The sequence below is a fragment of the Scatophagus argus genome, chromosome 8 (genome assembly GCF_020382885.2).
Source record: "Scatophagus argus isolate fScaArg1 chromosome 8, fScaArg1.pri, whole genome shotgun sequence".
Taxonomy (NCBI): Eukaryota; Metazoa; Chordata; class Actinopteri; family Scatophagidae; genus Scatophagus; species Scatophagus argus.
In genome coordinates this window covers 23,551,595-23,565,108 of record NC_058500.1, presented here as the reverse complement: position 1 = coordinate 23,565,108, position 13,514 = coordinate 23,551,595, and the positions used below count along the sequence as shown (strand labels likewise).

The 13,514-nt window shown below is 39.8% G+C and overlaps 1 protein-coding gene across 6 annotated transcripts in view; it reads right to left on the bottom strand.

The window, feature by feature from the left end:
- The window catches only part of plch2a (phospholipase C, eta 2a), a 185,658-nt gene that overhangs the window by 61,327 nt on the left and 110,817 nt on the right, over positions 1-13,514 (bottom strand). For 2 of the 6 annotated variants that reach the window (XM_046397962.1, XM_046397963.1), the window contains exon 1: positions 4,123-4,607. The exons of 3 other annotated variants lie outside the window; for them this stretch is intronic. In XM_046397962.1, the coding sequence (XP_046253918.1) occupies positions 4,123-4,315 (193 nt within the window). In that variant the 5' untranslated portion in view covers positions 4,316-4,607. Of the gene's footprint in view, positions 1-4,122; positions 4,612-13,514 lie in introns of those variants that run through there. One more of the 6 variants, XM_046397957.1, reaches the window with a different exon arrangement.

Sequence of the window (13,514 nt, the reverse complement as noted above, 5' to 3'; positions counted from 1 at the left end):
GGAAAAAGGTTTTTGATTTGACCAATAAAGTCCATGTCACAGTGAATGATCAAGGCAAGGCAGAGGAATTAGCTACTTCTCTAAGTGAATGATCATCAATGAGTCACCAGCATAGACTGAGGTCTCCATCACAAACAAAGCTATCAGACAAAAGTGAAATGACAGGAAAAAAATTCTTCACTTGTATAAGATTAAATGTACCCATTTATGATCTCACTTCAAACACATTGCCACTCAGGTCAAATAAGTCTCTATTGTTGACCAGGTTGGAGTTTCTTAGACCTGTGTTTTTGTTACGTATAATTCTGTTTCAGACACAGTATGCAACAGTTTCAACTCATGCTGCTTTAATTTTTGGTATTGTTTTTAGACAATTCCAAGGATGATATCCAAGCAGGCTAAATCTACTCTCTGCATCTTACAAAGCTTACCCATGTAGCCAAGCCTCCATTTGGAGAAGGCCACAATGCTGCTGCCTATCCAGAAGAACTCCTCCACCACACCGGACATAGGGGCCTGCTGTTGGCTCTTACACTCAGGCAACTCCTTCTGTTTCTCCTTGTCCCCATCTGAGGAGAAAGCTCCTTTAGCCGGAGGTGCAGGCTTGTCTCCGGTGGCAGCCATGGTGGTGGAACGCATTAGGGCTGAAGACACTGGGCCGATGGGGAAAAAGCTGTTCTTCTTGGATGTGTTCATTGGGAATAACTGAGATTACAAGTTGCTGTCTAAAAGTCGAGGGGATGTTCCCAAGAAAATTTTACAGGGATTGCCGCGTTGGATAAATTGGTAAGCGAAACAAACATTTACCTCAAGTACTTTTGAGTAAATGTTCTCTCTCTCTTTTATTACCTCTCAGATATAGTACTGTTAAGTATCACTTGCTCGCAGTTTCCTTTTTAGGTTCAAAGCAGAATCCGGAGGAAAAAGCTGGTAGAAAAAAGTCCTGTCATTCTCCAAATGATGTCAACAGTCCATAGATAATTTTGTCATGTTGTTGTCCAAGAAAACCTGTTTATTGTTGCATATCTTCAAAATTCTCCCATCTCATAGACCAAAAAGATGCAGCAATATGTTTTCAAAGCTACAATTTGTCTTCATGCTGTGCCATCATTTCTTTATTTCCTCCCTCAGCCTGTATTCAACAGTAGCACTGAAAATGACTGGCTTCTTATGAAAGAGACTCTGTGGCTGCATCGATGGAAAGCAGAAAGGACATGGAAGCACAACAGACAAACTGTGCAACATGTGTTGGGCGGGCAGAAATCCTAAATCCCTATGAAGCAGTAATCCTGGTCTAGGAGATTTGCTAAATGTGTGGGGTGAAACACAGTGACCCACAGGAAAAGGCTGAGAGGAAGAAGGGTAGGACCTGCTGGGCCCCTAACACAAATGTAGCTACTTTTAAGCACCAGGACCAGCTAAAAAGTTTGATGTCAGAAGGTGTATCCCCTGAGGGCTCTGGACAGACTGAGCTCTAATACTCCCACACCTGTCTGCAGACATTCCACAGCCCCAGACAGGCTCCACATGAAACAGTTACTCTTACAACAGTTTAACAGTACCTTTTATCAGTTACTCTGCACTCACACAATCTTTCTGGCTGCCTTAATGAGCCTCTGCATTAATCTTGTGTGTATGTAATTACACATACTTAAGCATTAAATTATTTTCACAAACCTTTGATATTTTCACCTAATTCTCTCTTGCTTCTAAAAGTCCATGACAATGGCACCTTCAAAGAGTTTCAGGCTGACTCCAGACAGTGGGATGCAGCAGTCTGAGCACGTTGAGCAGTGTCAAACAGTGTCAAACAGTGTCAGACCTGCGGACGTGGATCTCTGCGCAGCCAGACTACTTGACAAGCATGTGCCAGGTAATGCATATGGAACAGTTTCATTTACAGAGCTGACAAAATCTGACAGTGAGCCAACACAAAAAGGCCTGTACAGAAGAGCTGCAAAACTGTCCACGGTGAAAGTAGATCTTCTAGGTCGTGCTCCAAAAATAACCTCATTCAAAATCACATTAGCATTAGCCCCGGAGCTTGCCAATTTACCTAACTTTTGTAGATGCAGAATATAAAAGTAATCTGGCTTCATATTATTGGCTCTAATTTCATTATCAGCGGATAGTCAGTATGTACATTTTGCAGGCCAGTAATTTACAAAACCACAAAGAGCAAATGCCAGGAGGCAGGGAGGGAAGGGAAAGAACTCATTGTTGCGTTTCTGTCTTCAGTCTCCTTCTGACAATCACAGCCACGTGTGAGAATTTGTTTTGCTGTCTTTTACTTTGTGACAAACTACAAAGCAGGATTAGTATGTTTTAGCTAATGAAGCAAAAATAGCAAAAATGGGAGAGAACTCACAGTGGCCTCAAAAATCATGTTTAGCTTGAGGATTCCACAAAGTAAACACAAGAAGACTTCTTCATCAAAGACCAAGGATGTTGCCTAGTTCTTTCACTATGACATGGTGGCAACGTAATCAGAATCTTTCTGAAATCCTGCATTCAGGGTATGTATTTTTCAGGGTTCAACAAACTGAATACAAAGTAGCTGTGAGCAGATTTATTCTCTAAATGGACACAAGTGTAACTTTAGCTCCAGCAGGATGCTTTTCACATATGAGTATTTAGTCCAGATAATCCACATATGATGTGAATGATATCACCATGTGCTTAAAAGCTTTACTCTGTGTGTGTTGAAGGAGTCAAAAGGACAGAAATCCAGCCAATGACAAACCCAAAGTTAAAAGAAAGGTAGCAGCTGAAGTCGTACGCATGCACGATTACAATCAGTGGGATTTGTGCTCTACTGAAACTGCATCATCTCTGTGAAATGAGTCTGCAGACTGAACAAGACATGAGCCAGCTTCATCCCAGGTGGTGTGAAAAACTGAATCTGCAGGCCTAACACTGGACTTATGAAGGCTGGTAAAAGACTAACATTCCTGGGTACAGATGGCTGAATCTAACGCTATATCTGAAATTTTAAGATAACTGAACTTTTTTATGTGATCAAATTATATTAATTGTCTCACTGACTTTCAGAGGAAGACTAGGATATACTATTTACTCCACATGACAGGAAAATCATTCTGTGAAATTCCATCATAGTGTGATCAATCAAAAACACTGACTAAAACATGTCCCCCTTCCATCAAACAACTAATGAGTGCTCTATTATGGAAGCCATTGGATGCCAATAAAATGGTAGCATTTAATGAAGTTGAAATGAAATGTGTACAAGTTAATGTGTGTAAACACCATAATTAAAAATACAGCCTTTTAGGGATATTAGGGATACATGCGTGTATGTTTAAAAGTCCAGACAACAAATTGTCAGTTAAGCTTACATATTAATTTTGGTAGTAATTTCATTCTCAAATATCATAAATGCATAATTCACATTTTGTTATACATCAGTCACACACAGGAAATGTCAAGTGAATTAAATTATTTCACTTTAATAGAGGCAGCCATACCCAACAGGTTGCCCTTTATGACGCAGATACAACAGGTACGCCACGTATCACAACAAACTGGGGGGTAATGACAAGTCTTTCTTCTTTTGTTTCACCCTACCACATACATAATCCTGAAAGTTGCCTTTAAATATGATCAGCCCACTGCTGAGGCTTGAAACGCTTCCAATTTAGGACGTGGTCACAGCAGAACAGTTCATTCTGGCTTTACCTTCCCATTACGTTATCTTTAATTTAACAGAGTGCCTGACCTAAAATTAAGTGGAGTGATCCACACCAGAGCCGCATGGGCCCCGCCTGTCTGCAAATCACAATGCGCTGGAATGGGGGAGAAATCTCCCATTTAAATTAAATAAAACGCTGTATAACATATATTTCAGTGCAGAATTTACTGAATGACCTATTCGGGTCCATAACTTCATGTTCTCTCAGATGCACAGGCAAATAAGCAGGGAATCACAAACATAACAGAAATCTTAATGGAGTTTGGAATATCAGCGGCAGAGGACAGAAAATATCCGGCGTAAACGCGTTTGGTCAGGAGTGTATGTAGGCCTATATCATCCAGAGTCCAAACAAGAAAAAATACGATCACATTACAGCAAAAAGAGAGAGAAAAACAATGTTGTTAACTCACCATGGCCTCGGGGCTTGGCCTTTTTGACATTTTTGCTGAGCACACATTTCGAAACGCTGTTTTCAAAGAGTAAGTTGGCTTTACTGTGTCGCTTTCGCACCTTGGACCAAGTGGCATAAATATGAATTTTCGATGACTTGTCATTGAGATACCAAAGATGAACTGAGTCGTGGAAACTCGCAATCTGTCGCATAACAACTCAACTCGCAGAAGTCTCATTAAAAACACTGTAAAACGGGCTCAGGGGGGGAAATATCTTATTTACTGTAACTGTTAAGAAAGTGTTAAAAATTAAATGGAGTCACAATTTTTTTTTCATAAATATCCAAACGTCAGCCTTAAGTCAAATCGCAACGGCTCATTTTGCTGGATCAAGCTAGTCAGGTGGTTCACGCAGGCGCACACACCTGTGTCGCATTCGGGCACATAATGAGCATGGGAAATGTGCCTACTGCGACAAAACATCTGTTGAATGCCAGTCTACTACGAGACACAGTTCAGACACAATACTAGGGCGGTACCGATAAAAACAAACAAAAAAAGAAATAAAGAAATAAATTTGTCAAATTCATCTGTAAATTAGTTTACTGTGTGTTCTAAGTCTTTGTCAAATGAATTACACTCAAAATACTAGTGGGAGGTGAGAGTCTGTGACCATAACTGTGTAAAAGTACAATAAGTACAACTGAAAATAAACACGTCCCAGGGCTGTTGCCAGGATTTTAGATATAGAGGTCATCAGATCCCAACTCCCACGCTTAGACACAGAAACTTAGCCAAATATAAATATATTATTGTATGTATTTATTTGGATTAGGTTTATTTTATTTATCCCATTAATTATACAAAAATATTGTCTTGACTAACATAATTTTCTGAAAAGAAATAAAACAAATATGTGAAATGGTAGAATGCGTGCTAGCTCAACCTGCACAAGACATGTACAGTATACAGTTCTTGAACTGATCTTGCACCTCAAGACAATAAAAAATCATATGTCCATTAGGCATAAGTGGGTCAGCGGAAGGTAAGCTAAATCCCTGCTGGCTAATTTTACTGGCAGAAATGTCTCCTTACATTGCACTGTCTGTTTGTGATAGTAATAACTGCCTCTGGAGGAAGACAATCAGTGAGAGGTCACAAGCACTTGACCATTAAAGTGGACACATGGGTGACCTTCAAGTCTGATTACTGTTGACAAGCAGTGGAAACGCTCCTTCTGGAGTTCTGGGATCTCAGCATTGTGTCATTTAATGATTTTTCGTGTACAGCGAGAATCCTGTTTGCTGCTGTTTGACCCTCTGCTCTCGGTGGAGGCGCACTGGCCGTGGTGCTGAAATGCTCCAACAGGACCAAGCCTTGCTGACGCATATGCGAGACTCTGCCCTTAAAGGTGCTTTCAGTTCTTTATGGTGCAACAGCTTGGTGTCTGAGAGCGCATTAGTGATATAGTGATTAGGCCATGGTGATGCTGGGCCTCAAGATCTGAGCAAAAACAAAGTCTGTGAAATCTGTCGTGTCAAGTGTAGTTTAGTTTTTATCAACACGTTCTTTCCTGTTCTTCAGTTTTGTTTTGTTTTTTGAAAAAAATAGCTGTACTGATGATATCCTCTGAAACACAAGTTAGAACCATGTATTAAAACCTCAGTGGTTCAGTGGTTAGCACTCATTCATAGCCTGGAACCCTCATAGCAAGAGGGTTCCAGGTTCGAATCCCGGTCTGGGCCCTTCTATGTGGAGTTTGCATGTTCTCCCTGTGCCTGCGTGGGTTTTCTCCGGGTTCTCCGGCTTCCTCCCACAATACCAAAAACATGCACATTAGGTTAATTGGCTACTCTAAATTGCCCCTAGGTGTGAGTGTGAGAGTGTGTGGTTGTCTGTGTTTGTGTGTTGGCCCTGTGATTGACTGGCGACCAGTCCAGGGTGAACCCCACCTCTCGCCCGTAGTCAGCTGGGATAGGCTCCAGCTCCCCCACGACCCTGATGGATAAGTGGTATAGAAAATGGATGGATGGATGGATCTTTTTGAAAGAATAGTTTTACTTAACAGCGTTTTGCTTAAATTGTGTGGTCAGTTACAAAATGTGTTTGTCGTTACTGCCTAAAAGAAGTGATGCACAAACATGTTAATAAATAAATTGTTTTTTTAATGGGTAAGATCATCAAATGGTTATGTCCCACAAAGCAAAATAACTGGTATATTCAATAAGAAACTGTATTTAAATGTCTTTGCAGGGTCTCAAAATAGGAACACTAATGAGCAACAAGAGAATAATGTATATAAAGACAGTATGGTTTGTTTCCTGCAAATGATGGAACTGCTATGTTCATGAACGAGCCTCAGGGACCAGAACCTGTGAGAGTACAGATATATCCACTTAATGATGCTTTATTTTATGCCTGTGCGATGATTTGCTTTCTTCTGTCATTTTGTCGGATTTTTTTTTTTTTAACCAATGAAATCTCTCCTGGACTGGAAAGTTATTTATCAACACCAGCAGGAAGAAGAAATAATGAAGTGTAATAGTAGAAAACCATTTGCAGGGGCCACAGAAACATGTCTTTGATTCCAAAGTGATACAGCACAGACTGAAATCCACATTTTTTTGACAGTTGCTGTGAGGGATTACTCCAGAAAGCACTGCCCTAGATATAATGAGGGTGGAACCAGGTGAGCAACTCTCTTTGTACTGAGATTCAAATTCAAGGTGAAAGCCTGCCCAGAGAAAGATGCACCCATAGTCAGATGAGGTTTAGCTCTAAAGAAAAAAAAACAACAAATTCTCAGTCTCTAATGTTCCTGGAGCAAAAAGAGAAAGATGGAACGAGAGGCAGACAGAGTTTTTTTTGTTTGTTTTTGTGTGTGTGTGTGTGTGTGTGTGTGTGTGTGTGTGTGTGTGTTTGAGAGAGAGAGAGCAATCAACTCCCTCTTGGCAGCTATAAATAACAGGAACAGGATATTACATCAACCCCTGCATGGGTACAGGACATATTAAGGCCAGACCAGCTCCGTCTGTGGAGTTTATAATGCCCTTGTGCACTTACTGTTATTACTACTCATTGTACGAAAGGTTTTAGCAGTCACAGTGTGGATCTGTTTCAAAGTGCAGGCACAATGACAGCCATTCACCATTTATAATGGTAAGAACTCAGTCCGATTTGCACGCCAGGTGTGCAAGTGTGATCCTTTTAATGTATATGATATTGTTAAAATAAATACTGTTTTTAAATAGCGCCCATGGTTTTAATAACAATAAATGTCAGCTAACCTATAAGCAGGCCCAAGAGGCTACACCCCTGTGTATGAGAGTGATGACAGTAATAGACAGTAAAAGACTGGCAGAGAAAAGACTGGGTGGGGAGTCATCAGGACTCATCTTCTGGGAACCATGAACATTTCATACCAAAATGGCAGATTTTTATTAAAATGTCTTTCTCTAGGCCATAAATGTTGGATGGGCGGCTGAACCAATCCAGAAACTGAGATCCTCCTGAGAAAAATAAGGGTCAGTCAGAGTCTGAGCTGACACACACTGTACACACATGCTCAGGGTGTACATTGCTAGCTGGCCACTGCTAAAATATGCACACACAGGGACAACTAGACACGGACCAGAAAAACATTCCAGGCACTCTGAGCACACCTGGAGTCTGCGGCCCTGCTAGCTGCTCTCTCAGTGAGATATTTGAGCTAAGCTAATTTAAATCTTTTGTTTCATTTGTCTGCCTGTTGTAGGCTATGTGAAACATTCAAACACGAGGCACTAAGTTGGTGTAGATAACAGAAATAAAAGTGCACCGTTTTATATGCATTTCCTCATAGCCCATAGCGGCACGTGACATGTTAATGACGAGCACACTCATTCATGTTCCGCAATATTCCAATCATATTTGCTTGACTGTTTTCATTGGTTAAGTTTACAGTTAATAATCAGAGCATAATCACAGCATTTCACGCAGTTTTAGAGTTGTAAAACAAAAATCCTTATATGGCCTCTTTCATGTATGTTTGTGTTTGTGTGTGCGCGTGCATGTGCGTGCGTGTGTAAGCATTCCACCCACGTTCCCTCAATGTGGATTAAGACTTGTTCGTGCCAGCCTGCATTAGACAAAAATAAGAGGGGACACTTCTTCTGCTTCCCACACTTTCACAAGAAAAGAGAGTATCTCAGTTCTGCTTCTTCCTTTATTTCTTCTCCTGTTTGCCAGATTCAAATGAAGAAACAACATATTTACCATCCATTTATAGAAGTAAAAACAGTGAGAAAAGAGATGGCCAAGCAAACACCACAAAGCAAAACGCCTTTGTTTTAAAAAATTATTTTTCACTTTTCTGTGTTTTGTCTTTTAGGATTAAAATAGCTCAAGCTAGAAAGTGCTTTTAAAAATAGAAACAGTGCTCTTATCTGGATGTTCTCGTACAAAAATCTGATATATGACCAAAGATATTATTTGATACAGTATACTGTAGTATATAAGTCAATGTATGTACACATATGTACACAATTCACATATTACCTAATGTATGTCCATATTTTCATAATAAAGTACGAAGATATTAAAATCACACATGACACAACATGTTTTCATAGCTATCACAATATATTTACAAATATTTATGCTATATATTGACACATATTGTTTATTTGTGAGAAATAGATATAGTCAAATTAAAATATTTGTTCAGAAAACATAATTAATAGAATATGAATGATCAGTTACTGTTACGTTAAGCTTTAAACTAACAATTAAACCTAGCAGTGCTAACAAAGAAGTTGACTGGGGCCAATCAAACATAAACAAATCAGTTGTCCGTTGTTGTTTTTGTTTCAGGCGCATTAAACAAAATCAAAATGGAAACTGAGGTGGTGATGTCATACCTGTGGTAATGTCACACAGAAACCATAGTTTTGAAAAACTCGAAGGCGTTGTCAAAAATCTAAGTTCTAGTGATTTGGAACGCCGTTTGCATGTGGTGGAGGCGCCAAAACCTGGAGGAAACATTTATTTTGCAACATGTTCTTGTACATGTGGCCAAGACTTTAACCATTCTCACTCATGCTTTCTTAGTTTGTCCCAGCTGCTGCGTTTGTTTCTTGTTTGTACTTTTGTGTTTCATTCTTTAGTTTTCTGAATGCTAACCTGGATCTGCACCCACCTACCTGCCTGGTTGTTACCTGTCAACCTGCCAGCCAGTTTGCCTACCTATACACGCCTGTAAGTCCTTTTTATCATTAAACCACTGAAATCTTCCTGCTGTCTCGACAGTCTACATTTAGGTCCTTCCCCCTTTGCATCCCAGTGACAACTTGGTCCCGCTGGATGAAAGAGCAGGACCCTGGTGTGAAGTTACCAAACCATCTGAAGCTGCCAGATGGCATAGTGGCACAGAGGAAGCTGAGGCCTGCTACTTAGCTCTGCAGGGACACAACAACTATCACAGCATGTGTGTGAGTGTGTGTTAGGATGGAGTCGATACAGAAGATTAGCTGCAGCAAAATCTCTTGGAACGTTCTCATGTGCATGCAAACACACATGACCTGCACATGCTCGTGCACACACGGTTTCTCTTTGAAATCCCGTTCCCAGTCTGGCAAATGCTTTTACTGCGGAGTGTACAGACAACCGCACACACTGAAACCAACACTTAATCCTCATTCGCTTTGCTTCGCTTCTGTTGTTCATATCCGTCTCTTCACTGCAAATAAGTGACAAACATATCAACACATATCAGCAATATGATATTAATAACACACTAAATGCTACTATCAGTCAAATCTTTGTAAACAAACTATAATATCACTTCAGTCCATGAACCTACATTGAGGATTTCGAAATATTATTCCAGCAATAACACACGTTGTAGTTTGGCTCTGCTTGTGTGATGCTCTGGAACAAATCTGAGAAAGCTTGACAACACACTATTTAGCCCGCTGAATAATACGTCTCGCCTGGCGTCAATCTCCTCACGCATCACTGTGATCTCATCTTTCAAAAAGTCTGATTTTCTCTTTTGCTCCGTGGATAGTCCTGACCAAACCCTCATTTATACGTTCATTATTTAAGGCAGGAGATGTTACTTTAAGTTGATGTGAGATTTATAGGTAAGAGGTGTGTAAATTACAAATGGGATTCTTAGGAACAGCTTTTCAAGTATAAGTCTAAGAACATTTTTATGAGGTCCCAGAACTACTGCGTGCTCCAGTGGAACCTTTACTCTAAAAATACCAGTATCCGCCATTGGATTGCTTCAGGTCTCAGGTGTGCGAGTCTGTATGCCTAATTTCTGAAAGTGGACACTCTATTACCTTTGCTCAAGTGGTGCATCATTATCATCATCATCATCATCACAGGAGAAATGTGTTTTCGGCTAGTGATCATGAATTGGTGGTGAATCTCATTGCATCCAGTCCACTTATTTTTGAGCACATTTTCAAAGTGGAAACACTTGAAATTCATGAAACATGTGACTTAAATGCCAATGCCAAGCTTCCACTGAAGAGACCAATATTAGATCTATGTGTGGTAATAAGGAGTCTATTAAATTCCTCACATTTAATGGAATTTCTATTACTCTTCCACATTTCCATTATGTTTTTCACATGTCATCGTTTCAGCTTGCAGCTCTTAGAATAACATCATCTCATTTCGTCCAGAGGTGTAAAGGCACCTACAGCACCCACAGAATTCAATCCATCGATCAACATTCGCATAACAATAGCACAAGCAAACGCATATTAATTCACATTTTCTTTTGAGAATTGGAAATGTGTTACTTTTCATGGGTTTGGTTTGGGTCCAAAATATGGAGCAGTAAAGACCTCTGGTAAAAAGATGCATGCCATTAAGTATTTCTTGATTCACAGCTTTAACTACCTAGGTTTATGCAAATCTGTGCCACGAATGTTAAGTATTTTGACAGAGAAAACATAAGTGAATAACTCTAATTTGATGAATCACCTGTAGGCCACAACTAAATAATTAGTTGTGTAATCAATTAATTAGACTGGAACCAAAGAATGTTTTTCTGCTGCTTTCATTATATCAGTATGTTGAGAGAATGTTGGTGGGACAAAATAAGACAATTATTAAAGTAATTCAGGTTCTAATATTTATGGACAACAAATAATCAACACATAATTCAGTTCTGAAAATAAACACCATTTGCAGCCCTCCTAACAACCATTTACTCTGAGTAAGTACTGTAAACGTATAAAAAGTTGTTCCCCTGGTTCCTTTTGGTGCTTTTTGATTAAAGATAGCTTTAACAATATTTCAGAATGTAATTTGTAAGGAATACAAGAGCGCTGTGTGTGTACAGGTGAAAGGGAAAGAGAGATAAAACCCAAGAAAGCAGCATCCAGCAGGTGGTGAACTTTAAAAGCAGTCGGGTTATCAAAGAGGAGAGGATTTAAAAGATCTATCAGGTTCCTCAGGGGAGGGACTGAGTAAAGCCAGAGATCACTTTCTCAGGAAGAGAGGCTGGTGGACGAAGCTGGGAGAAACAACTCTGCAGTCCCACACATTTTCCTTTGAAGTTTCAATCAACTTTTTGTTTTTACTCCCTCCTGTCTCACACCTGCAAAAGCTGTCACTGCTGTATTCAAATCACCTTCACTCTCAGAGAATGATAAAACAAAAGTGAACAGCACAAGTTCCAGTTGACAATTATAGCTGTAGTCCAAAGGCACTGAATACATTACTAAATTGCTCTGAAAAACAAAGGGAGATCATTCGTTTTCCGGTATTTTTAGGCTCCATTCAGTTTATAATTCAAACAAAAACCATAGCTAATGCCCAGGCACAGTTCACTTCTGCTGCTGACTGCCTCATTATCATTACAGAGAAACTGACTAAATAACAGTTCCATTCATATTTTTGCGTCGACAAATGGTGTCTTAGCTGTGGTTTGCAGCACAGTAGTGGGGTTTTTAATGCTTGCATGCCAATAGGCAACACATTTCACACAACTAGACTGTGACACCATACTGATCCTATGGAGATGGCATCATTGTGCATTCAGAGCATGAAGATAAAAAACATCATTTGTGTGCTATTTAGGGTTTTGCTGCTTGAATACAGGAAATCAGCCATGTGATGTCACAATCACCTAAGGTCAACAAGATTAAGACTGATGTGCAGATCATTTCTAAGCATAAAGAGGCACAACAGGCATTATATTATGTAAAAACCAAGAGACTACAGCTTTAGATCTACTGATGTCTCTTTAAGATTACTTTCTGGCCATGTTTGCAGAGAAATTATAGTATACAATAGAAAAGGCTGTTTTTTAGGGGTTGGGTTAGGCCCCTTACTTCCAATGAAGGGAAATCTTAGTGTTTCAGCATACCACTTTGTGGCAACAGTTTGGAGAAGGCTCTTTTCTATTCCAGCATGAATGTGCCCCAGTGCACAAAGCAGAGCTCAATAAAGACATGGCTGGATGAGTTTGGTGTGGAAGAACTTGACTGAGCCCTGAGCTCAACCTCATCCAGCACCTTTAAGATGATCTGGAATGGAGATTGCAAGCCAGGGCTTTTCACCCAACATCAGTGTAGGACCTCACTGTTGCTTTACTGAACGAGCTTGTCTATATAGTGTATGTGGTAAGCACCTTAGATCGCTCTGTTTAATGACCCTAGAGGATGTCTAAGGAGATTACATTTAATTTAAAAAAATTACCTTTAGGTCAACAGATATCTCAAAAGAAGTCATCTAAAGACCCAGAAAAACCTTAACGAGCAGAAGAAGCAGAAGATGTGTATACTGTAAGTAAAAACGCAATATCAGTATCAATCTGTACTTGTGATAGGAAAGGATAACTGGAGAGCTGATTATAGTTTATTTATTAAGGTTCATAAAAAAAACTATATGAAAATGTATAAGTGTAAATATGGATCCTCTTATTTTTACTCTTAGCCTGAAAGCTTTCAAACAATAAATTTAGTTCCTCTAAAAACTTTTTTAGAGCTCAAAATATTCCCCTGAGGCCACTATGTCTGTTGAAGCAACATTTGTCACTGTCATATAGGAAAACCTCTCCAAGAACTGAATCGTTCCTCTGTCAGAGAGCAACAGGAAGCCAAAAGAACATCAGCAGCTGACATCCAATGTCTATGAAGAGGACACAGAAAAAACACTCTTCTTTTATGTTCGAGCAGTCTCCTTAAACCTTTGACAGCTGTAGCACATTCGTGAAATTCAGCAGACAATGGACTTCAATTACCGCTCAACTGCAAGCTATAGCTTTAGACCACTCAGTTCCAACGTCCAAAGTTCAACAGGTCTAGCACTCTAATGGTAAGAGTTGACTGGTAAGACTCGTGAGAGGCTCCTACTAGGAAATACAGAGGAGTGTGTTCATGTACCAAAGTTTGACTTTTCCTTTTCAC